Source organism: Hyperolius riggenbachi, chromosome 4, assembly GCF_040937935.1.
Source record: "Hyperolius riggenbachi isolate aHypRig1 chromosome 4, aHypRig1.pri, whole genome shotgun sequence".
In the NCBI taxonomy this organism is placed as follows: domain Eukaryota; kingdom Metazoa; phylum Chordata; class Amphibia; order Anura; family Hyperoliidae; genus Hyperolius; species Hyperolius riggenbachi.
In genome coordinates, this window is record NC_090649.1 from 133,187,505 (window position 1) to 133,213,647 (window position 26,143).

The following is a 26,143-nucleotide window of genomic DNA, read 5'->3' on the forward strand; positions in this document are numbered from 1 at the left end:
CCCCAAGAAGGACCTGCGTCGCCTGCAATTAGTGCAGAATGCTGCTGCCAGATTGCTAACAAACCAGCCTCGCCACTGTCACATTACACTGATCCTTCGCTCACTGCACTGGCTACCAGTAGAATGGAGAATACTCTTCAAGATTGGACTGCTGACATTCAAATCCCTGCACAATCTGGGCCCTGGATACATGAAGGACTTGCTGAAGCTGCACCACACCTCTCACAACCTCAGATCAGCAAGTTCTATAAACTTGGTCACTCCCAGAGTGCACCTCAAAAAATCTGGAGATAGAGCCTTCTGTCATGCTGCCCCTACTCTTTGGAACTCCCTGTCACACCCAGTAAAGACAGCACCATCCCTGGAGCTATTCAAATCCAGACTGAAAAGCCACCTGTTTAGCCTGGCATTTCCAGACTTATAAAATTCTTCCTCTGTACCACGATGGTCGGAGCCATGCTTATGCGCTTTGAGTCCCACGGGAGAAAAGCGCTTTACAAATGTTATTTGTTGTTGTTGTTGTACATCAATCAGGGAGTGTAATTAGAGTACTGCTTCACACTGACACACCAAACTCACTGTGTAACGCACGGCAAACAGCTGTTTGTGTAGTGACGGCCGTGCTGGACTGGTGCGCACCATGGCCAGAGTGCAGGCCGTGGCGGTTTTCAAGCCCATATGGTCGCCAGGCTGAGGTAGCTGAATGACAGAACAGTGACTGTCCAGCTGATCAAATTTGGTCTGTCCACAATGAAGCAACGACCTTATTATCTTGGTTGTGCCCCCCCCCCCGAGACACTCACATAGCCGGCGGTCATTGCTTCATCCCCTTCAACACGAAGGGGAATTGGCACATGTACATGCCTTTTGTTTTGTTTTTGCAGCCGCAGTGCAGCCAGAAAAATTAGGCAGAGCGGCCGCCTGGAGTCCTGGCTGCCGCCTGGAGTCCTGGACCCTGTTGGTGGTGGCAGAGAAGGCAGTCAAGCGGCCTGCAGGCAGAGATGCTGTGTGGGGAGCGACTTAGTCTTGGGGCAGGCAGTCACACGGCGTGCAGGCAGAGATGCTGTGTGTGGGGACTGACTTAGTCTTCAGGCAGGCCTGACCGTGCTTTGCAGACCACGTGGTCAGATAGTCTCTTGACTCAACGCTGTGTGCCAGAGATGACACCACTTGCCTTTCAACATCTCTGTACAGTTTGGGTATCGCCTTTTTTGAGAAATAATTGCATATCTTCCACTGCGGTGTGTGGATTTGCTTTTGTGTGCTGCTTTCCCACATGTGGTCATCCCATTGCAGTTTGTGCTTTGTAATCAAGTGCCTTCGTAAGGTAGTTGTCCCTACGCGGGTCTTGGTCTTTCCACGGCTCAATTTTTGGTGACAGAGAATACAGATGGCATTGCTCTCATCTGGGGCAGACACACAAAAAAATTTCCCCACCACTGAGCCCTGGGATGATGGCACTTTGGTGGCGGCGGCCGACTGAGTGCTAAGTGGGGTGCCAGAATGAAAGCAGGAGAAGGAAGATACTGTATGTCATGCTTCCATGCGGAAGCTGAGAAAGATGAGGTGTTCTGTGTTAAATAGTCAACTACGTCCTGACAATATTGGGGGTTGATGGTACGTGTCTTCTTCTGAACACTGTACTTTGGTCGCGCCCCGCGGGCCGCACAAAATCACGACAACGCCTCTGTCTTTTGTTTTGTCCATATTGGGGGGATGAAGTGAAAGGTATGCACTGACTTGACTAATACAATGTGCTGTCAGTCACACAGGTGCAGTTAACAGGTATGCACGGAGTGGTATATCACACTGCGTGCGCTCATGTAGGTAGGTCGGTGAACTGAAGTGAACAACAGGTAGTAGGTATATGCAGTGATGGGTATTACATGTGCACCTGTCACACACAGACAGGTACCGGATAGGCACAGTGACACTGCATGTGCTCACATAGGTAGGTGGGTGCACTGAAGTGAACAACAGGTAGTAGGTATATGCAGTGATGGGTATTACATGTCACACACAGACAGGCACAGTGACACTGACTGACAGGGCTGTATATATTGCAAGTGGGCCACACAAAAAAAAAATAGATCACAAGAACAAGATTAGCTCTCAAAAGAGCTGCTGAGGGGTAATTTTTTAGCAATATGAATCAGCCAGGAGCAAGCTAACAAGCCTACAAGAGCCTAACTAAGCTTTCCCTATGAGTGTCTGCAGCAGCTATCCCTTCACCAATTACTGCAGGCACACGAGTGAGTTCACTGCCTGACGTTGCCTGCCTTTTATAAAGGAGGTGGGGCTCCAGGAGGGAGTGTATCCTAATTAGCTACAATGTGCCTGCTGCCTGTGATGTAGGGGGTCAAATTTGACCCTCATGATGCACTATGGGGGCAAACCGAACTTCCGGAAAAGTTCCTGGTTCGCCGCGATCGCGAACCACGGAAGTTCGCCAGGAACTGTTCGCCGGCGAACTGTTCAGGCCATCTCTAGAATCCAAAACGACAGTCAACAAATTTCTGTATTCAAATCAATCATAGAATAGTTTCACGTTGATTTTCTCCACACACTGCAAGGTTTTCTGCTCAAAAAACGCCTTCGTCAAACCGGATGAAGGCATTGCACGCTGAAACACGTAATGACGCTGAGGGCACGCTGGATGATCCACCCACCACTTTGCCGCTGATTGTTTTAGTGACTGGACACTGCACTGCTGGCCACAGCCTGGGAGAAGGGATTAGGTCTCCACCATTGTTACAGGCGATATTTAAGTTTTAATTTTTAAGTAGCTTTCTATTTTGTGCAATAAACAGCCCCTTTAGGGCTCTATTTTTCTTTTGGCCGGTTTCACACTGTATATTGGCGGTGCGGCAGTCTCACTGCACCGCCAGAAATAGACCTTCAGGGAAAACCGCGTTACTGTGCGGTATTCCCTATGAGGCATCCAGCCAAGCAGGATGTGCACAAAAGTGTATTGCAAAAAATATGCCTTTGCGCATGCGTGACACGTAAAACCTGCGGCGGGTATTCACACTAACATCCGTCGCCGTAGACTTACACGACGCGCGGTTTGACGCAGATTGTCGTAGACATGCGCAATAACGTCGTTTTGGAAGTGTGTCAGATTGAGGACTTCTGCCGCAGCGTGACACAGGTAATGCGATTTTCCCTATAGATTTTCATTGCCCTGCGGTAGCAGTGCAGCAATTTGCCACACCGCACCGCCACAGTGTGAAAGGGCCTTCAGTGTTCAGTCAGAAACATCTGACCTGCATGCTTGTTCAGGGTCTATGGCTAAAAGTATTAAAAGCAAGGCATCAGCAGGACAGACAGGTAATTTATGTTGTTTAACCCTCCTGGCGGTCTATTAAAAACCGCCAGAGGGTAGCGCAGCCGTTGTTTCGATTTTTTTTTTTAAATCATGTAGCAAGCCTAGGGCTTGCTACATAATAGCCGCTGTGCAGCGGCATCCCCCTATCCTCTTCGATCGATCAGGAAATCCCGTTCAAAGAACGGGATTTCCTGGAGGGCTTCCCCCATCACCATGGCGACGGGGCGGGATGACGTCATGGACGTCGTGACGTCTAAGGGAGTCCCGATCCACCCCTCAGTGCTGCCTGGCGCTGACAGGCCAGGCAGCGCACGGGGTCTGGGGGGGGGGCTCTGCGGCGCGGCGGATAGCGGCGAATCGGCGCGGGGCGGCGGCGATTGGTGTGCTCACGCAGCTAGCAAAGTGCTAGCTGCGTGCAGCAAAAAAAAATTACGCAAATTGGCAGGGCCTGAGAAAACCTCCTGCGCGGCTTTACCGCCAGGAAGGTTAAAAGGAATAAATATATCACTCTCCATATTCCTCTCACTTCAAGTGTAACAAAATCTGTAACAACATTTTCAGCCTTATTTCTTCTATCCTATAAGTTCCTATACCTGTTCTTATGTGTTCTGGCTTACTGTAGCTTTATCTAGTTGCACTGTCTCTGTAATATATCTAATGTTCTTTTCTTTGTCAGGCTTTGTCGAGGCAGAGAGGAATGCACTGCTTCTGCTGTGATAGGGAGAAGTTACGTACACCCCCCTCCATGCCCCCTGCAGGCTCTGTGTGTATGCTATGTTTATTAGTCACAGACAGCTCTCTGCTCTCATTTTCAGCTTGTCTGAGGGGTAAAGGAGCTTCCCATGCTGAGAAACTGAGTATCCCTGACTGGAGTTCACTATGTAATAAAAACTTGTAGGATACTGTAACATGATATACATATACACAAACATCACTTCCTGGTTAGCGGCCATGTTTTTTGTTTGTAAACACTGCCTAAAACTGGCAATTAAAAGCCAGGATCACGGAGGGAAGAGGGATCCATGAGATCACAGTGGCTCGATTGGTATGTTTTTTATTGTACAAATCGGACAGTACAGATTCTCTTTAAAGGACACCTGAGGTGAAAATAAACTAATGAAATAAACAATTGTATCTGTCCTCCTTCTCCTAAAAATTACTTTTTTTAAGATATTCCACAGTTTTATTTTATATTTAAATCTACTTTTTAAGTTTGTACTGTTTTATTCTTTTTTGCTTAATGACACATTCATTGAAGTATGCCAAAGCTAAAAACTATGAACTATTGACCCTTTTTATTTCTTTCCTACTCTCAGAAGCCATTTTCTGCTAGGAAAGTGTTTTATAGTTGTAATTTCTTATCATTGAGGGTCACACTGTATGTAGTCTGACCCAGTCAGGAACTGCCACTTACATACTTGATGTTTAACTCTTTCAGGCAGGAAAAGAAAAAAAAGGAACACAGCATAGTTATTTATGTGCTTGGCACTGTACATACACATGTCTATCTCATCATGTCACATGTCACTTCGGGTATCCTTTAAGATAAGAAGTTGTTTCCTTGGGTCTCCAGGAGGTAGGAACACCTTTTGGGTTAATACATCAATGTGCTTATTTTTTTAATTTCTAATTTATGGAATATGCCACTCTCTATGGCATCATCATGCCATAATCTTCCATTTATGTGATTTCTTGTCATACTTTCCTGATGTAACCCTTCATGGCACTGGCAATCAATTTGATGTAGTGGAGAAGGTAGATAAATTGGGACCAAAAAGGAAGGGAAAAAAAATCAATGACTATGAGACATATTTCTAACTGCGTGATAAATATGCACCTTAACACATCATTGCACATCACAGCATTTCTGAGAGCATACATCAATCAATTTATCAAAGTTGAAATTTCCCCTTCTGAAGTCTTCCCTGACGTAATATTTTACGAGAAGTGGATATCAGCGTCGGTTTTTTTTGCTGCCTAACAACGTCTGCAAGCTGCATTTGAGGAATGTGATGTTGCTTAGCAGCATAGTAGAGCTTCTCTCTGTTGCTAGGCATCATCACACTGCTCTAATGCAACACTTTCAACTTCTCTACACGTTGCCTGGAAATCAATTGCTTTGAACAATCAATGTGGCACAGCCATTCCTCTGAAGTGACAAACACCATTTTACTCTCTAAAATGCAGTTTTTACTTTTTAAAATAAGGAATTTTCGGGGTAACTTTCATTTGTGCAGGAAGCAGCACCCATCATGCATCACTTTAGGATAGAGAGCGGACACATGCAAATCATTGCGTAGGCTCAACCTGGAGCAATGGGCTGTGGACACAGGGCCGGTTCTAGACTTTTTGCTGCCTGAGGCAAACTTGTGAGGATGCCTCAGGCATCCCTCCCACTGATTTGGAATGATTACACAGCACCCAATGAATTTACTCTGCTTCATTTAATGTTCTCAGTCAGCAAGGGAGCATATGTAACAACCTGAGACATGACATGCTCCAGCTCATCACAATAACACACTGGCTGGCTGCAAGTCTGTGACAAATGAACTGCTCACCCTCAGCCAGTCGGCCATCCTCCATTCCTCCTCAGTCAGGACAGCAGTGCCAGCTCCTCCCTACTGCTGTGCAAGTCAAATGAAACACTGTCACTGCTGCTCTCCTGCCTCCCCCCCCCCCCACTGTCAGACTCCTCACACAGCACAACAAGCTGCTTTCCCCCAATGACCTCTTCACCTTGCTTGCTCGCCTGTCGCTTTCCCTCCTACTCTGCCTGCATGCTGTAAGTGTAAACACAGTACAAACATTCCCCCTGTAATCTCTGTGCCTGATGCAAGTGTTTCACCTTGCTTCATGAGAGAACCGGCTCTGGCTGTGGATCAGCAGACATCATTCTGCAGTGACCTTGAATAATCGGCAGTTGGTAGACTAGCTGTAGGTGCTTCCTGGCCTACCACCTGTAAATTCAAGTTTCATGTAATGGCTACCTTAAAGCACACCCGTGCTTACAGAGGAACTGTAGTGAAAGTAACATAATGACTAAAAATGCTCATTTTTTACAATGTTAATTTATAGATTATTTAGTCAGTGTTTCCTCATCGTAAAATCTTTCCACTCCCTGATTTACAGTCTGAAATGTATCACTAGTGGTGACGGATTTAGTTCTGCCAGGTGATCTGTACGGAATGTCTGTTACTGAGAGTTCTATGCACAGTGAGTGATATTGCTTGCTTGGAATTGGAAAAGGCTTTTATTTCCCACAATGCAACGAGATCCACAGACAGGAAACTGTGATGGACCAGGGTCCTGACATCACTCTGTGGGAGGGATTTCACCACAATATCAGCCATAAAGATCCCCCTGATGATTTATTCAAGAAAAGGTAAAGCTACTAATTGGAATGAAGTTCAATCCTTGGTTAAAGTTCCTTTTTAAATCTGCAGCCTTTTACTTACCTGGAGCTTCTTCCAGCCCCCTGTGGTCTGTGAGGTCCCTCAACATCCTTTGGGTCGCCTCTGTTCTTCCACTTGCCACTTTGTTAGATGTGCAAATCAATGGCCCCGACCCGCATGCCTTCTCAATTGTGCTCCTGTCTGCTAGGACCGGCACAACTTGTGTTCAGGTCGCACATCTAGCTCAGCCGCCAGCAGGAGAACAGAGGGGACTCAGAGGACCAGAGGGACCTCCTAAACTATGGGAGTGGGAGTGGTGTTACAGGCAGAACAAGAATCATCAGGAATCTTTGAAGTGGACAAAGGAACCAAGAAGGAGCCCATGGGAAAAGGAAGTGGCTGTGACATAACCGCCTAGAGAACATTTGAGTATACCTGCAGCAACAGGAAGCAAGATGAGGTAAATGTGTGTAGATAGTACCAATACTACTCGGAATTTGCTTTTTTTTCTTCACTGTTAGGGTTAATAGCCCGGTGCCACAAATCACAGTCTCTGTAGTGGGTAAAGTCAGACTGCAGCATATTTATCCCTGATATCTAATCAGAGGTCATAATACAATGTGTGGCGTAACTATGGGGGAGCAGCAACTACGATCCCAGAGGGCCCCAGAGCTGCGGGAGCCCCCAAATTAATTCCTCTGATACAAAGGACTACACTTCAGATCATGTGTTTTTGTGGCTACACTTGTTATGGGTGTGAAGATCATATTGTTCTATCACTATTCACACCTGTTCTATGACCCTTGAAAGATGAAGTGTATGAAGGGCACCAAGGAAGGGGGTATGAACATGGGGGGGGGGCTTGAGGTTTTGCTGGTGGGCCCCTTGAATTGTAGTTATGCCATAGTTTGAGGTAAAAAAATGTTTTGGCTATATTCATCCCCATACCCAGTGGCGTAGCTTAGGAGCTTTGGGCCCCGATGCAAGTTTTACATGGGGCCCCCCCAAGCGCTCTATACATAACAATTGATACAGCGCGCCAAAACTTGCCAATGGCAACTACAGTGTCAGAGGTGCAAGAAGGGGATGGGGAACAGTTTGTTAATGATTATCACTATTCAAAGTATCTATAAAAGTAATTATTATGAGCACAGGACCAATAGAGAGCTAATACTGCAGTTCTGGGAGGGCCCTACGGGGCCCCTCTGGCCCAAGGGCCCCGATGCGGTCGCAACCTCTGCACCCCCTATTGCTACGCCCCTGCCCATAACAAACAAGTTATTTGATCCTCCCAAAAATTGGCCTGAGACTACAATAGGAGCATAAGATGGTGAGTGACAGATCCTCTGAGCGATAGTAAGAGACATGACTATACACACTATGTAAAGCAATGCGGAATATGTCAGTGCTATATACACACTACTTATATTATAATTTGGTAAAATGCCCCATTTACTATGTGTGGGTGTAGGGAAGTAGATATACAAATAATCATTGAAACTGTCCATATGCTTTAATGGTTTTTAAAAATATTTTTTTAAATTATGCACTACTACTATAGAAATATTCAGGAGGCACGGGTGAGTTTTATTTTTCTAGAGATCTGCTTTAAATTATACAAAATTTGACTTTCATTGTACTGTTCTTTCTGACTGCAGTTTATAGAAGGTGTTCTTTTTATTATTCCCCTTGTGAGGAAAGTCAGACACCACAAGAAGCTCACCACAGCGGCACAAAAGCTACCACTAGGTGGCGATACACAATATTGCAATACAATGGATTGCAACTATCGTCAGGCATTCGAAAAGAAACCATAGCTTTATGGGCCTGTTTTACCCCTTTTAAAAGTCAGCATATCTACTGTGAACAATATGTTTCATTTTGGGACTTGTAAGTCAGATTTCAAACAGACCCCGCTATATAAAAGGCCACACTTCTAAAGTGAAGGCCAAGCAACGTTTTGAGCTGGAAAAGCTTATTTGTCACCAAATGCTATTTGTCTAACAAGCTGCACATTCAGTTGTTTAAAGTTCTGCCAAATGCCAACACTAATCTATAAGTGAAGCAAGATGTGAGCGTTTTATTGTCATGCTTCAAGGCATATGCTCAGCTCTTTATAACGGCCCCATAATCAGTTCATATTCCAGGCAGTCCATCTGGCGGGAGAGACAGAGGCCCCACGTGCGCTGCTGTAATCACAGTAAAAATTGGATAATACTTGAAGCTGAAGGGTACTTATCACCAGTGAAGGGTCCAGGGAACTGGCTCTGTTACTAGGATTAGTGACAAGCAAATGACATCATCCTATACAGAATTCACAATGAAGTAAGCTATTCCACAGAAACTATTGGTTCCTGACCAACACGCCTTGTAACATAAGCCACTTGTACAAACTGTAAATGGGTCCTTTAAAGGGGAACCTTAAAGGGCCACGATCGCGATAAAAGTAGGCAGTTAAAATCTGACAGAACCGATTGGTTTTGTGCCAGTCCATTTCCTCAGGGGGGATTCTCAGTTTTGTTTTGTTTTTTCAACAGCATTTCCTGAACAGCAGTTGCAAAGTCTAATGCAGATTGGATGCAGAAAAACTGACTCCAATAAATGCCTATGGGAAAATCTGCATTGGAAAAATCACGTTTAGTGGAAACAGGCCCATAGGCATTCATTGGAGTCAGTTTTTCTGCATCCAATCTGCGTCTAGGGGAAACGGGCCCGAACTGACAAAAAATAGTGTGCAAGTGAGTAGGGAGGAGAGTTGAAGGATGCAGAGAGGCACACTTGTCCTTGTATTACTTCGGGGGCATAACCTTGCATGCTATGCAACATCCCAGCAAAATCCAAGTAGTAGAAAGGTCGGTTAGCACACAGGCTTCTCAATGAGCAAAATGTATTCTCAAATCACATGTCAACACTAAGGTTAACAATTGTTTCGGGGCCACTCAGGGTCCCCTTCATCAGAACAGTGCAGACAAAAAAAAACAGTCTGCACTGTTCTGAGGAAGGGGACCCTGAGTGGCCCAGAAACAATTGTTAACCTTAGTGTTGACATGTGATTTGAGAATACATTTTGCTCATTGAGAAGCCGATGTGCTAACCGACCTTTCTACTACAAGTGAGTAGGGAGGCTGGCTGGTATCTTACTATTTTGGTAGTTAAACTGCTGTTCAGGAAATGCTGTTGAAAACAAAGAAAACCCTGAGGATCCCCCATGAGGAGATGGACTGACCCAAAACCTGTTAGTTTTATTAGATTTAAACTGCCTACATTTTTTCGCGATAGTGGTCCTTTAACATGAACCTGAACAGAGTAAAATTATTTAAAATAAACACATGATGTGCCTGCAAATGAATATTGAATACTTACCTCTCTGTCAGTTCCTCTCAGAAGCTCACCATTTTCTTCTTATAACGATTCCTTCCAGTCCTGACAAGATTTTTGTCAGAAAATCTCAGCCTGTGGTGAGAGTTGCAGGCTCACCTGTTATGCTGCTGTGACTCCTCCTGTGTCCTTTTGAATTGCTACCATGAGTACATGTACCATGTGATACCCCCACATGTAGTGACGCCAGTACATGCAGCAGTGTCACATGATACAGGCGCTCGCGGTGGCAATTCAAAAAGACACAGGAGGAGGCAAATATACACACCAGCTTGACAGGTGAGCCTACAGCACTCACCGCAGGTTAGGGGGTACACATATAATTGGGGAAAACTGGCTGGAAAGCTAAATGCCGTTACCACCATGCACCCGAACAAACCCTTTTGACTGAAATGTTCTCAGCATGCCAGATCAATTGGTTTGGTCGATAAGGCCAGAAGTCGATCAGGTGGCCATGTTGCGGCATCAATCTCTGCTAGATTCAATCATTATGACTGAATTGGGCGGATATCAATGCCAAGAATAGAATGTATGTATGGGTACCCTTATATATGCGAGTTGATAAGTTAAAACTCAAAGAAAAATTTAAAACACAAAGCTAGACTGCACACAGAGGAGCATACAATACTAGATGGATTTAATCTGGAAGGCTGGAGGAACAAAATCGACTGCTGTGCGGATCCTCTGCCAAGTGTAACTGTTGGGCATAAAATAAAAAATCAATTATTTAATTGCATCTGGTAAACAAGTAATAAGGATGCTAACCAGGCAATCCAAAAGTTAAAATCACCATTACTTTTCTTGTTGATAAATTATCATTCCCCAGTTTACCTTACTCTTGTTTGGTACACACAGAATTTGGTACACAAAAAAGAAGTTTCAGGGTATGCTTCCCTTTAGACGTAACTAATGCAGCTTTGATTGGCTAAAGCCTCTTTCCCTCCTGTTTTCCCCTCCCACACTTCCTGTTCCTCTCTGATTGGCTAATATTTCTCATGCTGAGATAATGCACTTTCTAAAGTGAAGGGCGGGCAAATCAGGTAGAGGTGACTAAGAAAGGAAATGACATCAGGATTGGCTTAAAAATAGCCACATTTAACCACTTAAGCCTATCTGGACGAACAGATAGGCTGCACGCACTCCCGCTATAGATCCCATTCATTGATCGAAGCCCCCAGCAGAAAAACCGACAGCCTCTTATCAGAGGCTGCGGTTTTTCTGAGTTACAAAATGTTTACCGTACTCCGAATGCTTCCTGGAAGCGTACGATCACTCTTCCAGGACTTTGACTGTAAATAGTAAAACTACACCCAAATCTATTTTTTATTAAACAAATAGATTATTTTACATTTAAAATTTGCTGTTTACCTCCCACACCACAAATAGTTACCTAAGGGTCTGAACTTTTTAAATATGCATGTCAAAGGAGTATATTAATATAATTTTTTAAATTATGAGCTTGTAAATAGTGATGAACGCAAATTGAAAAAATGCACCTTTTTTTTTTCAAATAAAATATCGGTGCCATACATTGTGATAGGGACATAATTTAAATGGTGTAATAAGTAGGACAAATGGGCAAATACAATACATGTGTTTTAATTACGGTAGCATGTATTAATTTCAAACTATAATGGCCAAAAACAGAGAATTAATGATTTTTTTCCATTTCTTTCTTAATATTCCTGTTAAAATGGATTTAGAATAAATAAATTCTTAGCAAAATGTATCACCCAAAGAAAGCCTAATTGGTGGCGGAAAAAACAAGATATAGATCAATTGATTGTGATGAGTATTGATAAAGTTATTGGCAAATGAATGGGAGGTGAAAGTTGCTCAGATGCAAAAAAAAATACAACCCTGTGGGTTAAAATGGCAAATGCTAAGAAGGATTTTCTCTTTTTTTAGAGCTAGTCCACACTAGGTCCGGAAACGTATCCGTGGCTGCGTTTTTCAGCCCTGATGAAAAACTGAGTCCAGGATACTAATGTTAAAGAGACTCTGTAACCTCAAAAACATCCCCTGGGGGGTACTCACCTCGGGTGGGGGAAGCCTCCGGATCCTAATGAGGCTTCCCACGCCGTCCTCTGTCCCACGGGGGTCTCGCTGCAGCCCTCCGAACAGCCGGCTGGACTGTAAAATCAATATTTACCTTTGCTGGCTCCAGCGGGGGCGCTGTGGCTGCTTTCCGCTCCGAACTACACGGAAATACCCAATCTCAGTTGGGTCCGCTCTACTGCGCAGGCGCCGGAAACTTGCGCCTGCGCAGTAGAGCAGACCCGACGGCGATCGGGTATTTCCGTGTAGTTCGGAGCCGACAGCCGTCAGAGCGCCTGCGCAGGAGCCGGGAAGGTAAATAATGACGTCATCTTGTACAGAGGGCTGCAGCGAGACCCCCGTGGGACAGAGGACAGCGTGGGAAGCCTCATTAGGATCCGGAGGCTTCCCCCACCCAAGGTGAGTACCCCCCAGGGGATCTTTTGATGTTACAGATCCTCTTTAAAAATAGCAGCCGTCCTCACCCAAGAAAAAAACGGATCCGTCTGCGTTTGCAGGGACCCGTTTTCAAAACCTGAACGGAAGGTCCGGAATGGCTGCATTTTTACGGACCACGGATACACGGATGGGTAGTGAAAAGCAATGAGAAAACGCAACTTCATATCCACAGGCAAAATAGCACCAAAAACGGATGAAAAAACGGATAGCCTGAACTTTATTATTGGCCCAAAACCTCCTCCCACTACCTTCCTAATGATAAAGACATTTTCTGTCCGTTTTTTGGGGTAAAAAACTGAACGGAAACTGATGCAAAACTGATCCACTTTTTTTTTTAAACGGATCAGTTTGGAGTCTGGTGGTACTTCCCCTGATCCTGGACTGCAGCATCCGTCCTGCAACCGTGCCTAGTGTGGACCTAGCCTACTGTAGTAAAATAACTAAAATTAAGAAAAATTAATTAAAAGTATTTATCGTCTTATATATGTGGGGTTTTTTTTCTGAGATAGTATGGCTGACAGCTCCTCTTTAACATTTTATGTATCACTATCTATCACTATCTACTACTATTTAAACAGCAACTCTGCTGACTGCAAGCTTGTAGCCAGTGACTCCTGCAGACACTGCTGAAAGCTCAGGAGATCAGCATAAAGGACCATACCCACTACGCAATTTTTCCAGCGATTTTTCTGACGGCCGGTGATTTTTTTGAATGACGAGCGATCGTTTCAGCAATCCCGCAACATGGGTACAGGCACACGATTACACGAGCAACAATAACGACCATCACGTCTGATCTTTAAAATCCCCGGCGACTCCGCGCCAAGTACCGCGATCGCGTGACTTCCTGTACCCGCCCACAGGAAGATGGTCGTCGCCGAGGTACGTTGCTGGGATCCATCTTCCTGGGTCGTCAGGTGAGTATTTCAGCTTAACAGCCCTGTCACTGGCAGATTTATATAAATGGCAGCCTTCATAATTCTCTTAAGCAGGCCATACACTGGCCCGATTTGCGCCCGTTTCGACAGCAGATTCGATCACTGGGATCGAATCTGCTGCCAATCGTTCACGCTACACGCCGAATTTCGATCCATTTCGTCCGATCCCGTCGATCGTGCCGTGCGGAAAATAACCGTCGATCGCCCGCGGGTAAAGAGCGCATCGCTAGCGGCGTTCGAGTGCCCGACGACCGACGCAATAGAGCCCGCATACATTACCTGCTCCGCCGGCGCGACTGCAGTCTCCCGGTCACCGCTGCTCCGTCTGCGCTCTGGTCTCCAGGTCCGGCATGCCTCACTTCTTCTAGCCCGGCAGGAAGTTTAAACAGTAGAGCGCCCTCTACTGTTTAAACTTCCTGCCGGGCTAGAAGAAGTGAGGCATGCCGGACCTGGAGACCAGAGCGCAGACGGAGCAGCGGTGACCGGGAGACTGCAGTCGCGCCGGCGGAGCAGGGAATGTATGCGGGCTGGGCGGGGGCAGCAGCAGCACCACCACCACAACAGATTGTGAACGGTTTCAGGCTGAAATCGGTTCACAATCTGTTTGCTGTAAAGGTAGCCATACGATCCCTCTCTGATCAGATTCGATCAGAGAGGGATCTATCTGTTGGTCGAATCTGATGGCAAATCGACCAGTGTATGGCCACCTTTACTTCAGATCTCTTTTAAGACAAAATGAGTTCCTATTTCAATCACAGAATGATACGGATGTGAAAGAATTCTGCAGCTGGACGGGAAAAACCGTTTAATCTTCCCAAACGACTTCTACTGGAAAGATGGGCTTTGATGATGCGCAGCTGTAAGATTACAACTGTCACCCTCTTACCTTGGAAGGCAGATGAATGGCCAACAATCATGAATTTGAGCTCAAAGTTCATAGCCTGGATATTATCAGCCATCTTTCTCTTCACTGCAGCCTGATAGCTCTCCTCCATCTTCCGGGTGCAACATGTTGGGACCTTCTGCTGACAGATTTGAACGTCAGACTCTATGATACAAAGAGAAAGAAAGACATAAAACATCTAACTCATTTCAAATGCCAGACAAGTCACACAGAAAAGACATTTTGTTACAGCAAACCTTCACTTAATGCATATTTCAAAATAAATATGATACTGTCTGCGTGTTGTAACAAACATACCAACCACAGTATGTTTCTTTTGTTCTTTGCTGCCTGCATGGCAGTTGCTATCTTCCTGGTGATATCAGCACTGTGCATACAACAGGGAGAAATCACAGTATTTTTGAGCCTGTTGTGCATACAGGGAGCGCTGTTATATTTACCTAGTCCATGCTATATCAGCAGTGGCGGACAAAGCCAACAATAGGCCCCTGTGCAAAAATAAATACATTTGGCCCCATGTGAGGGGGTGTGGTCATAACAGATCATGGTTGGATCCAAACAATGCCGATAAGATAAAAGTACATGAACCTAGGTCCCATTCTGTAGGCACTGTATTAATGTAGCACACATTTTAAACTTGTATATGACTGGTGTACAAGTTATGATCACTGTTTCTCTTAAGTTTCAGAGATAAATACATGGAGAAAAGCTTAGAGGATAATTAGGCCCTAACTGGTCCAATGGCATGGGCCCCTGTACAGCGGCACGGTCTGCATGGGTTTATGTCTGCCTCTATATATCAGATGTCTTCTTCTTCCAGCCATTTGCATGCTCTAAGCTGATTTCACCCTTTGGCTCCTGCTGCGTGTCACAAAATCATGAGCCACAGGGTGGCAGCATGGAGCACGTAGATGCACAGAAGAAAAGGAGGGCAGATGCAGTGTGGACTAGGTAACTATAACAGAGCTCCCTGTTTTCATACTGCTCAAGGTGTGTGTGTGTGTGTGGGGGGGTGTTTAGGAGCACGACAGCTGGTCACTATTGTGGGCTCGGTCTGTCTATGATGGGGTGTGTCCATGACATGAATGATGGGGGTGGCCACCACGATAATTTTGCATGGGGCTCTGGCCACTGATATTACGCCCCTTACCTCAGCCAAGTTGATCCACCAGGTGGACCAATACATCAACAGGGTTCGGGGGCCGCTGTACACATTCTGGATTCCACACACACTCGGCCACCTTGGACGAGAACCATCTAGCATGTGTACAAGGCTTGCAATAACAGTTATACAAAGTGATTGTTCTTGATCATTGATCATGACCAAAAAATATGAGTGATCCGATTTTTGGATCAAATCGCAGCTAGTGGAAAAGGATCTTAAAGTGGACTCTTGCACAGGACAGGAGGAAAATATAGAGAAATAAACTGTGTATGTGTTTAGATAGTTTAGCCTGCCTAATTCCCCCCCATCTGTGACTAATCACAACCGTAATTTGATCTCTCAGCTTTGTCACCTGGCTGCCTCAGCAGAACGGCTGATTTGTAAATACAGGATGTTAACCTTATGTCTGTTTCCATGAAAGCAGGAAGTCGACACACTGAGGATTTATTGTCGTATTTGTATCAGCTGTAACAAAGAAATGTTTTTCTTTAAAGGTTATCATGCTGTTGCTTATTTTTTTTAGAACAGAGAGGAAGTTCTGAGTTCAGGTCCGCTTTAAGGAAAGTCAGGAAAAACAGAAAAAGTAAAAAAAAGTAGCAAGAGGGAGAACAATGGAGAAACGAATGGACTCACATATGATCCTTAACTGGGCAAAATGTTTTACAAAATGATTGGCCATGTTATGTAACACCTCCCTATATTCCTCTGACTCTATATATTGCTGTAATCTATCTAGTGTCATGGCAATCATCTCCTCCAGTTCTACGATGTGGTTTACCCTACAGCCCCAGACTCCCCTGAAACAGGGAGGGGTTTCCTTGTCTCTGTTCCAGAGAATAACCGCACCAAAAGCATGGAGGAAATGCGCTGTTGTGGAGGAGAACAGGTGCACTTCAAGATAACACATCTGAATCAACCATCTGAAAAAAGCTGCAGTGAGAAACCGATATTGGCTACAAGCATGAGAAAACTGCCTAGCATTAGTATAGTCACAGGTGATATAAGCTGGTAAATAGGCTATCCAGTCACATCTTGCTTACTTCCAGAATGCAGACAGAGAGGACAGCATGAGATGGCTATTAAATGTACTACTCCCAACAAATATACTGATATAGACCTCAGAATGCTCACACACATGAAATGAATGTCAACTCATGCAGTAAATCAATACATTTATCAGCGTTGGGGGCTCTTACAGTCTCTGGGAGAACACATTGAAAAGGAAATGAACTAGTTTAAATGTCACAGCTGATTTGCTACTGTTCTACTGGCATCAGACTGGGCAATTTTTGTGTATAAACTTACAGGTGAAACTTGAAAAATTAGAATATTGTGCAAAAGTCCATTTATTTCAGCAATTCAACTTAAAAGGTGAAACTAATATATGAAATAGACTCATTACATGAAAAGCGAGATATTTAAAGTATACCAGAGATGAAGCGTTAGTAAGATTTGATACTTACCCGTGGCTTCCTCCTGCCCCATAAACACCTGCGAGTCCCACGCCGTCCTCCCGCGGTCTGCCATTCAGCTGTGATCAGCCCCCAGTAACAGCTCAGTCACGTCCAATCTAGGTCTACTGCGCTCGCACGGACCTACTGCGCATGCTCAGTAGACCCGGACTGACGTCACTGAGCAAGTTACTGGGACTGATCGCGGCTGAACGCAGACCACAGGAGGACAGTGTGGGACACACAGGTGTTTATATGGAGGTAGGAAGCCCTGTATGAGGTAGGAAGCCCTGGGTAAGTATCAAATCTTACTAACGCTTCATCTCTGGTACACTTTAAAGCCTGTATTTGTTATAATTTTGATGATTATGGCTGACAGCTTCTGAGAACACCAAAATCAAAACCCTAGAAACATGTCAATGGCAGAAGTTGTTTTATCTGTCTCTGCCAGCTTTACAGACATGAATGGGGCAACATTCTAGCTACTTAGATTAAATATATCAGCTATAAAGAAGCATTTCTATGTCTGACAGCCCTAAGATGCACTGTGGACTTCCCATTCTAAATAGGATTACTGTAACTATTTCTCACTTCTTCAGTCTGGAAATAGAATAGTTAAAAATAGTGCTGCATGAAGAATGTATTTGGCAGCGATACACTGAGTAGTGGGTTCCCAATGCACTCCAGCTGCTTTGCCCATTCACATGCCCTCTCCAGCCGTTTCAGGGATAGCCAGGAAGCCAGCTTTGATAAGGAACCGCCAATTAAGCAAGTCCCGAGCATGGCATGCCGGCCCTGGTATACTGTATACTTAAAAGAAAGTGCCTAAGCAAAATGGCTAATTGTCACCATTACATTATAAGCAGTGATCCTAAATAACCCCAACCTCTAAGGTACATGCAGAAGGTTACTGTCTGATGACACTTTCTCTAAGTCTATTTATTTTCAGACTGGAGCCAGGAAAGTGACACCAGGGCGGCAGTGTCTGTGACATACAGAACACATGGAGATCAAGCGCTGTGGCCACCACCTCCTGACAAAATCAAAGCTTTCGCTTATGATTCATTAGATATATATAACCTCACTTACACCTTTGTCCTCAGCCAGCATCTTACGGAAGCCTACAGAGCAAAAGAGGAAAATCTCATTACTGCAACGTACAGGCGCTATTAACATCTTGTAAAGTGGACAAGACGAGTGATCTGGTATTCACTATACTAAAGTACCGATATTTCATACTAGAATATAAAAATACTGTAAGCGATAGTTAGATAACCACTTTCTTGGAAGGTTACCATTAAGGCAACTTGTCGTTAAGTCATACCTCTTTGGGTGTGCCCACATGCCCATATGGGTGTGCCCATTCTACCACTGCAGAAAGGGGATGGTAACAAATCATTATTATTTGGTATTTATATATCATCAATATCTCCCCCAGTGCTTTACAGAGTCCATCTACTCACTGCTCTGTGTTTATTATGCCTTCTACAACCTGACTCTTCATTGCAATCATGTCAATATAATCAAATATACCGGTACTACTTCTGTAATAAATCTTATCTCAGTCAGCCTGGCTACTTTCTGGTAGATTGCCAGGGAGAGGGAAGCTTGTTATCTCCCCTCCCACTTTCCTGCTCCTCACTGATTAGCTGAGGGCAGTTCAATGTGAAGCTCATGTAATATGATCTATGATGTGCTCACATGTGTTTACAAAGCAAGTTAGATATGACACTGCAGTTTCTAGGAGAGAAAAAAATAGTAAGGGAGGAAATTACATTAGGATTGGGTTCAGTCAGATGTAATAAAAATGAAAAACTCTGAAACGGTTTTCTCTTTATTAAATATATAAAATTCACTGAAATCAAACTGTGGACAGTACAATACATATGATATGTAAGTAGAGCAAGTATTTATCTACTTATATATGTGTTTTTTTTTTCTGGGATAGTATGACTGTTCCTGCTGCTTTAAGAGGGAAGCATATTAGCTTATTTGTATGATTTTGGGATGTAGGATTCTCCTATCAAGCAAATTTCCCTTCATCTGGGGAGTGAAAACTTCAAAAAAAAAAAAAATAACCACTTGCTGCCAATCAATTAACTGGCAGCTGTGCCAATAAGTCAGGTACCAGCTAATTGATTGGCTGCTAGAAGCTTTTATTTGCTAACAACTATTTCACTACCCAGGAGACTGGAGATTTGTCAGCATCGTTCTCTGTTCGTCCCTATTGGAGAGTTCACAATATATTGTCTCTTTAACAAAAGATGACAGGGATCCAGCTGTTAGATGAAATTTTTGTTGTGGAATCTGCATCAGGTGTTTCCCTGAGATTAAAGGTGAATTCCATGGTGTTTCCACCATAAAAATCTAGCTTATATCAGTGCCAGGTATTCCTGCAACACCAGACTGCCCGATTCACACACATAATACTGTATATTCAGTCTGATAAGTGCAGGAAACCACTGGCAAGCATCACCATTCCTTCAAGCACTAGCTGATGGCCCGGTGTTGCCCGGGTATGAATTTGGCCATTTTTTTCTAACCCTAACACACAATTACTCAATTACTCAGTGAGCAAGTTTGTGAGCTTTGCGGTCTTTGGAATCAATAATTTGCATTGAAATGAAACAAATCTGATTGGCTGTGGCTCCACCCCCATTTATGAATTTTTTGAACCCCAGTCACCCAATGACCAAGCCTTGTGCCATTAACAGTGCAAGTATGGCAGTAATTAAATATTCCGCTTGAAAATCAATAGGTGAAGTTTGACTGGCTTTTGTAGGCTCCACCCACTTTTCTGAATATTAATCCCAATCATCCAGTGACCAACTGTGCAAAGTTTGAGAACCCTGCCAGTAACAGCGTAAAAATGGCTGCAGTTTACATTTACCCAGTGAAATTTGTATTTGTCTCCGCTCACTTTTTGGTTATGGGAATAAAAAGTATCCTATATGTTATTCCAGGTAACGCCATTGTTGCGTGATTGAGTAACAAACATCCAAACTTTCACTTTTATAATATTAGTGAGATTATGTGGTCAGAGGCAAGTCTTGCTTCCTTTGCTTGGCCCATGGCAGACCAGGATGAAGGAGGTGGAAAGGTTGGTAAATTATCAGTCATGTGACTGCAGTGGTTTGTTCATGCCAACAACAAGAACTTTAAAAAAAAATAATTTATTGAAGAAGAATCCTTCCTGAATGGTGTGTGCATGCAGCTGCAACCCACAATTTGCTAACTTTTCAGCAACCCTTGCTATGATCGTTTCAAGGGTTGCAAAGGTATTCAGGGCCAGATTTCTGGAAAGGCCACACAAGTCCAGGCCTTGGGCGGCTGCAGGCCAAGGGGGTGGGGCTCCTTAACGTGAAAGAGGAGTTGCTACATAGGAAAGAGGAGGCTGAAAATGGGGAGCAACACATGGAAAACGGGAAATTGATACCCAAAGGAGCTGCTCATGAAAGAGAGAGGCTACAGTAAATGCATGATACACATGGAAGAGGGGGCTGCACATAGAATGGGAGGGAGCTGCTGCACAAGAAAGGAGAGCCACAACATACTTGGCCTAGGGGCACAAAAAGTATACATTTATATTCAAACAGAAAAAGTCCACTCTTCCATTGCTTGCATGGTGGTGATAACCCCCAGCATAGGAAGGCATCTGTAAGTTTACCTTAAAGGGTTACACTCCATTCTCTCTACGTTTGAAGCCTGATCTTTGGTGTCTGAAGATATTTTTGTATAAAGCCTGATGAACAGCCGCAAAACGAGCTAGTGCCATTGCTCAACTTATTCACATAATATATTGCTCCAAGCCATTGATATCTAAAGTTGAATATATATGAGATCTGCCGTCTCCTTCCGGGTGGCACCATCACTTTGCCCTGTTTGGTTCTGATTCAGAGTGCATCTTACTTCTGGAGTTCCCTATTCCATAGGACCCCTGTGATTTTTTACTTCATTGTTTTATCTGTTTATATTTGAAGCCTTTAGTGTTAAACTGTCTATACTTAAGGTGCCCATACACTCGTCAGATTGGCAGCAGATAGATAAGAAATGCATCTGATGATCTATCTGATGCGTTTTTAGAACATTTTTTACCAGGATAGAATTCCAATAGATTTCAGTTTGAAATCTATTGAAATTCGATCTGATGGCATTTTTTTGCCATCAGATTTCCATTAAGGCCAATGCAAACTGATAAGCAATCTCATCAGATCGACCTAAATTTTCCACCCTGCCAGTTCGATGGAAATCCATCGAAATCGGCCATCGATCGGTCGATTGGCCAACCGATTTTCAATCGATCAATCGGTCGGCCAGAAAATCGGCTGAGTGTATGGGCCCCTTTAGATCTGTCTACACAGTATCTGCTTGTTTTATCTCACCGATAATGACACCTTTGGTCTGAGCACTACTGGTTGGGATATTTGCTACATCGCGTGCAGACCTGGTTGTGTGCCATATATGCCAGTTGGAGATTCTTGGAATCGATTGCAGAGCCATATATAGCCTTGTCATTTGGGCTGTTGTGGGCTGGAAAGCCCTTTATTTTACTTGCTACTGCCGATTGGTCACTGAAGTTTAGCGACAATGGGTGTTATACCATCTATGGATAAACTGTCCAGCACTGATTGTTTTTGATTATTAAGGTAAAACTTCACTGTTCTTCACTCTCCGTCTTCTTCAAGGAATAATCCCAAATGATATCTGCTGCCAGTGTCCTTTCTACAGTTGAATCTGGAAAATAAGCAAGGGAGCAGGCCAAGTCTTCCACATGATATATTACAAGCTGAAGAGAGAAGAGAAGTTTATTTATTCTGAACACGAAGGATTGGATAAACGTTTCCTCAAATCAATCGTGTTCGCAGTAAATTACCCAGAAATGATGAGCGGGGTAAACGAGATGGAAAAAATAACAATGAGTGCAAGAGAGAAGAAAGTCTGAGGCTCCCAGAGTTCTCACATAGTCAATATATAGAGCAGCACATATCTCACTGCCGTATGCACAGACCCGCATATTCCAATCCAGGACTCTAAGCTCTACTCACAGGCAAGGGGGTGACTACAAATGATCGGGGCCTACAAGCAAAACTTTGCTGGGGCTCTCCAATGTTCACACTGTTTCCCTTGCCTACTCCTGGTGACCCTCTCATCCTGGAAATCCATCTTACAGGGTCATAAAGCAAGTGTGGCCATCCTAAACTTCCCACCCATAACAAGTGTAGCCACAACAACACCTGATCTGGAGGATGGACCCCGGTATCAGAGGGAGTGGCTTAGTACTCGGGGCCCCCCTTACAGCTCTGGATCCCTCTGCGGTTGCAGAGTCTACACCCCTGCTCACAGGTTATAATGCCAAAGATGGCATCCTGGCTCTCACATTTGCAGAGTTTACAGTGTTCATTGTAAGGTACCTTAAAAAAACTTTGGCCTAATAAGAAAAAAAATTATTGTTAGCAGTAGAGTCTTGTACCATGTTAGCCATAAGTAGAAGCAAGAGTCTTCCTTTTTTATTGTTGTTAGGCATTAACAAGGAACTGTACTAAAAATAACCTAATTAATAAAATTGCTATTTTTTACAATGTTCATTTGTAAATTATTTAGTTAGTTGAAGAACATTGTAAACTATTTCACCTTGATTTACATTCTGAAATGTATCACAGGTGGCGATATCTTTACTGCGGGTAGGTGCATCTCTGCGGAATGTTTGTTTCCTGAGAGTTCCAAAGCCAGTGAAAATAATACCTAGCCTCTCAGAATGCTCTGGGAGGAGAATTCCGCATATCTAAAAACAGGCTTGCCTATGACATTAACCACTTCCCCCCTGGGACGAGTTACTACGTCCCTGCAAAATGCCATAACTCTGTGCAGGGCCGTAGCTACTAAAGTTCCTCCCCACCACGCATTCCTGCTCGCACTCCCCCCCACCATGCGTTCCTGCTCGCACTCAGCCCCCACCCCCCCCACCCCCCCCCCACCCCGCGCTCGTTACTGCTACCAATCGTTAGCCGCTCGATCAATGAATGGGAACACAATTCCCATCTACTGATCTAAGTCCTTGTGTGAATGGAAGCAGCCATCCATGAGACCGCACTTCCATTCACAAAGACTGCCCACGCATCACTTCCTCTTTGCGTAGTAATACTACACATAAAAAAGTCAGCAGCGAGGACATCTTGTGGCTAAACAGTAAAATTACATCTACATCTACTTAAGTGTACCTTATTTTTACATTTACATTTTTTTACATTTTAAATTAACCCCTGACCTCCCACACTTCCCAATAGTTAAAAAAATGGGATGGATGCAAAACTGAAACAATGCACCTTTATTTCCAAATAAAATATTGGCGCCATACAGATATAGATTGTTTCGTTGTGATAAGCAGTAATAAAGTTATAGACGAATGAATGGAAACAGCACTGACAGGTGAAAATTGCTCTGTTTTTTAAGGGAAAAACCCTTGGAGGTGAAGTGGTTAAAGGGTGGGCGGGGTTATGTACTAATATAAAGCAATATATACTACAGATATAGGAAGTATTTCTTGTGCTGAGAACAGGATCATTAACATAAAAGTGGTTATCCTATATAATAATGTGCAAGTGTCTCTGCATCCCATCCCTCACTTCCTGTGTGTGTCCCGTGTTTTGCGCTACTGCGCATGTGCAGGGAGGGACGAGAGACACTGAGGAGAGCTGAAGGGAGGACGGGGCCAGAAGGGGCAGGCGTGCTTACGTGACGGGCGCGCAGTGGAGTTGTGACAGACCTAGCCAGTTTTTAAACGGGCTTAGGTCACTAGTCCTAAATAATTTACTACATTCTACTATGTGTCATTGCAGTGCCTCTTTAATATTCATGACGTACAGGGATGGATTAAGGGGAGATGTGGCTCTAAGCAAGATAATAGCTGTGCCTCCACCTGCTTGCTACGTGGCTTTTTGGAAAACCGGGACTGATTAGTTCATAAAAGGTGTCATCCAGGCCCCTGGAAACCCACCAAGCCCTAGGCATCAGCCTAGACTGCTTGTGGCCACAATGGTATTGCTATGACTCCACCGTATGGTCAGTGATAAAAAAAAAAGGAAGGTAGTCACTATTATAATCACTTAGCATTTATACAGTCCCAACATTGGCTATCATTCATAAAGCATTTCCGCATGCGGAAATGCTTAAAACAGCTGACTTTACCGACCACTCGGCACAGTCAGCATTCATAAAGCCTCTTTCCGCATGGAAAAATGACACTACCGAGCAGAGTGATAAATCACGGCCTTGTGCGGTGATTATCGGTACAAATGTAGCAAAATGTTCATTCATGAAGATCACCGCAAGCGTTGTGAGGTCGGGAAGTACCGCTTACTCTGATGTGGCGATACCAATGTAAGTGAATGGAGACACACAGACCTCCCAGGCAGCTGCAGCAGAGCGGAACACGGAGAAATGTATCAACTCGGCAGCTTCCGTGTCTCCGCAAGCCTACCGCCTGCCTACCGCCAGCTTAGCTCGGGGAATCTCCGCACTGCTTCCGCACATGGATACACCTTTATGAATGCCCACCCAGAAGTCTAAAAATCCGCCAGCGGTGTTTTCCCGCACTGATTCTCTTTACCGACAGCCTGTTCATGAATGATAGCCTATGTCTGCAGCCGCTATAACTTTCTAATACTGGAATAAAATGCAGTGAAAACTTGGATGAAACCATAACAGAATATAGTTTGAAATGCAGGAGATTGCTGAATTCTCAACTCGGATTTAGTTCAATAATTCCCTGCTTCCTCACTTTCTCTAGGTCCTTTCATTAAAGAGGAAGAGCATGTAGGGCTGTGGGAATGCCCTGGGACATGTCTGTGGGGATGACCTATATTGCGTACCTACTATCCACTTCCTCCCACCACTTCCTTCCGTGGTCAGCAGATATGTTGTGTGATGCAGCTTGTTCATAAACTTGCAGTGCACACTGATCTGCTAGATTGTATGTTATCAAAAGCGGAGTTACACTTATACCGGTGGTTACAGTATCTATGCACTATATTTACTCATACTGATTTTAGACACAAGCACGTCACCTCCAGTGTTTACACTGACTCCTAGCGAGTGCTTCTTTGTGCTTAACACAGTGGCCCCAATTCACTAAGATTGGAGAGCAGTAGAAATCCTGTATAATCCAGCAAACCTGCACTGAATTTAATAAAAACTGCTATCAAGTTTAAGTTTGCACCTGTGTCAGATCAGATGATAGTGATGATTAATAAAAGTTTAGCCAAATAATGGTTATGTGATTTTAATAACATACACACACCTCAGTGAAAACTTTTTCTAATATATTCAGAACAATCTGGATATGTTATTAAAAAAGAAAAAAATCAGACTTTTTTTGGTCTTTTTTTTAAAGAGAACCCGAGGTGGGTTTGAAGAATATTATCTGCATACAGAGGCTGGATCTGCCTATACAGCCCAGCCTCTGTTGCTATCCCAAACCCCCCTAAGGTCCCCCTGCACTCTGCAATCCCTCATAAATCACAGCCACGCTGCTGACAAACAGCTTGTCAGAGCTGGTTGTGTTTATCTCTATAGTGTCAGTCTGCTGCTCTCCCCGCCTCCTGCAGAGCTCCAGTCCCCGCCTGCATCCCTTCCCTCCCTGCTGATTGGAGGGAAGGGACAGGGGCAGGGACCGGATCTAGGCAGGAGGCGGGGGAGCAGCTGAGACTGACACTACAGATGTAAACACAGCCTCACAGCATTGCTGTGATTTATGAGGGATTACAGAGTGCAGGGGGACCTTAGTGGGGTTTGGGATAGCAACAGAGGCTGGGCTGTATAGGCAGATCCAGCCTCTGTATGCAGATAACATTCTTCAAACACACCTCGGGTTCTCTTTAAGTTTTTAAAGGATAAATCGGTGTGTGTGTGTGTGTGTGTGTGTGTGTGTGTGGGGGGGGGGGGGGGGGGGGCTATAGTTGTACTCACCTGGGGCTTCTTCCAGTCTGTTAGGTCCCCACATGAAGCTACATAACCCGTGGCTGGGTCAGGATTTTCTGCGCATGTGCAGGCGCACCGCTTGTGACCGTTGCCAGGAACGCTCTGAGCTTGTGTA

General features: G+C 44.4%; 1 protein-coding gene across 5 annotated transcripts in view; it reads right to left on the reverse strand.

The window, feature by feature from the left end:
* LOC137571506 (glypican-5-like) overlaps positions 1-26,143 on the reverse strand; it is a 557,948-nt gene that overhangs the window by 346,909 nt on the left and 184,896 nt on the right. For all 5 annotated transcript variants that reach the window (XM_068280728.1, XM_068280727.1, XM_068280726.1 and 2 more), the window contains one exon: positions 14,419-14,580. In XM_068280728.1, coding sequence (XP_068136829.1) covers positions 14,419-14,580 — 162 coding nt within the window. The remainder of the gene's footprint in view (positions 1-14,418; positions 14,581-26,143) is intronic.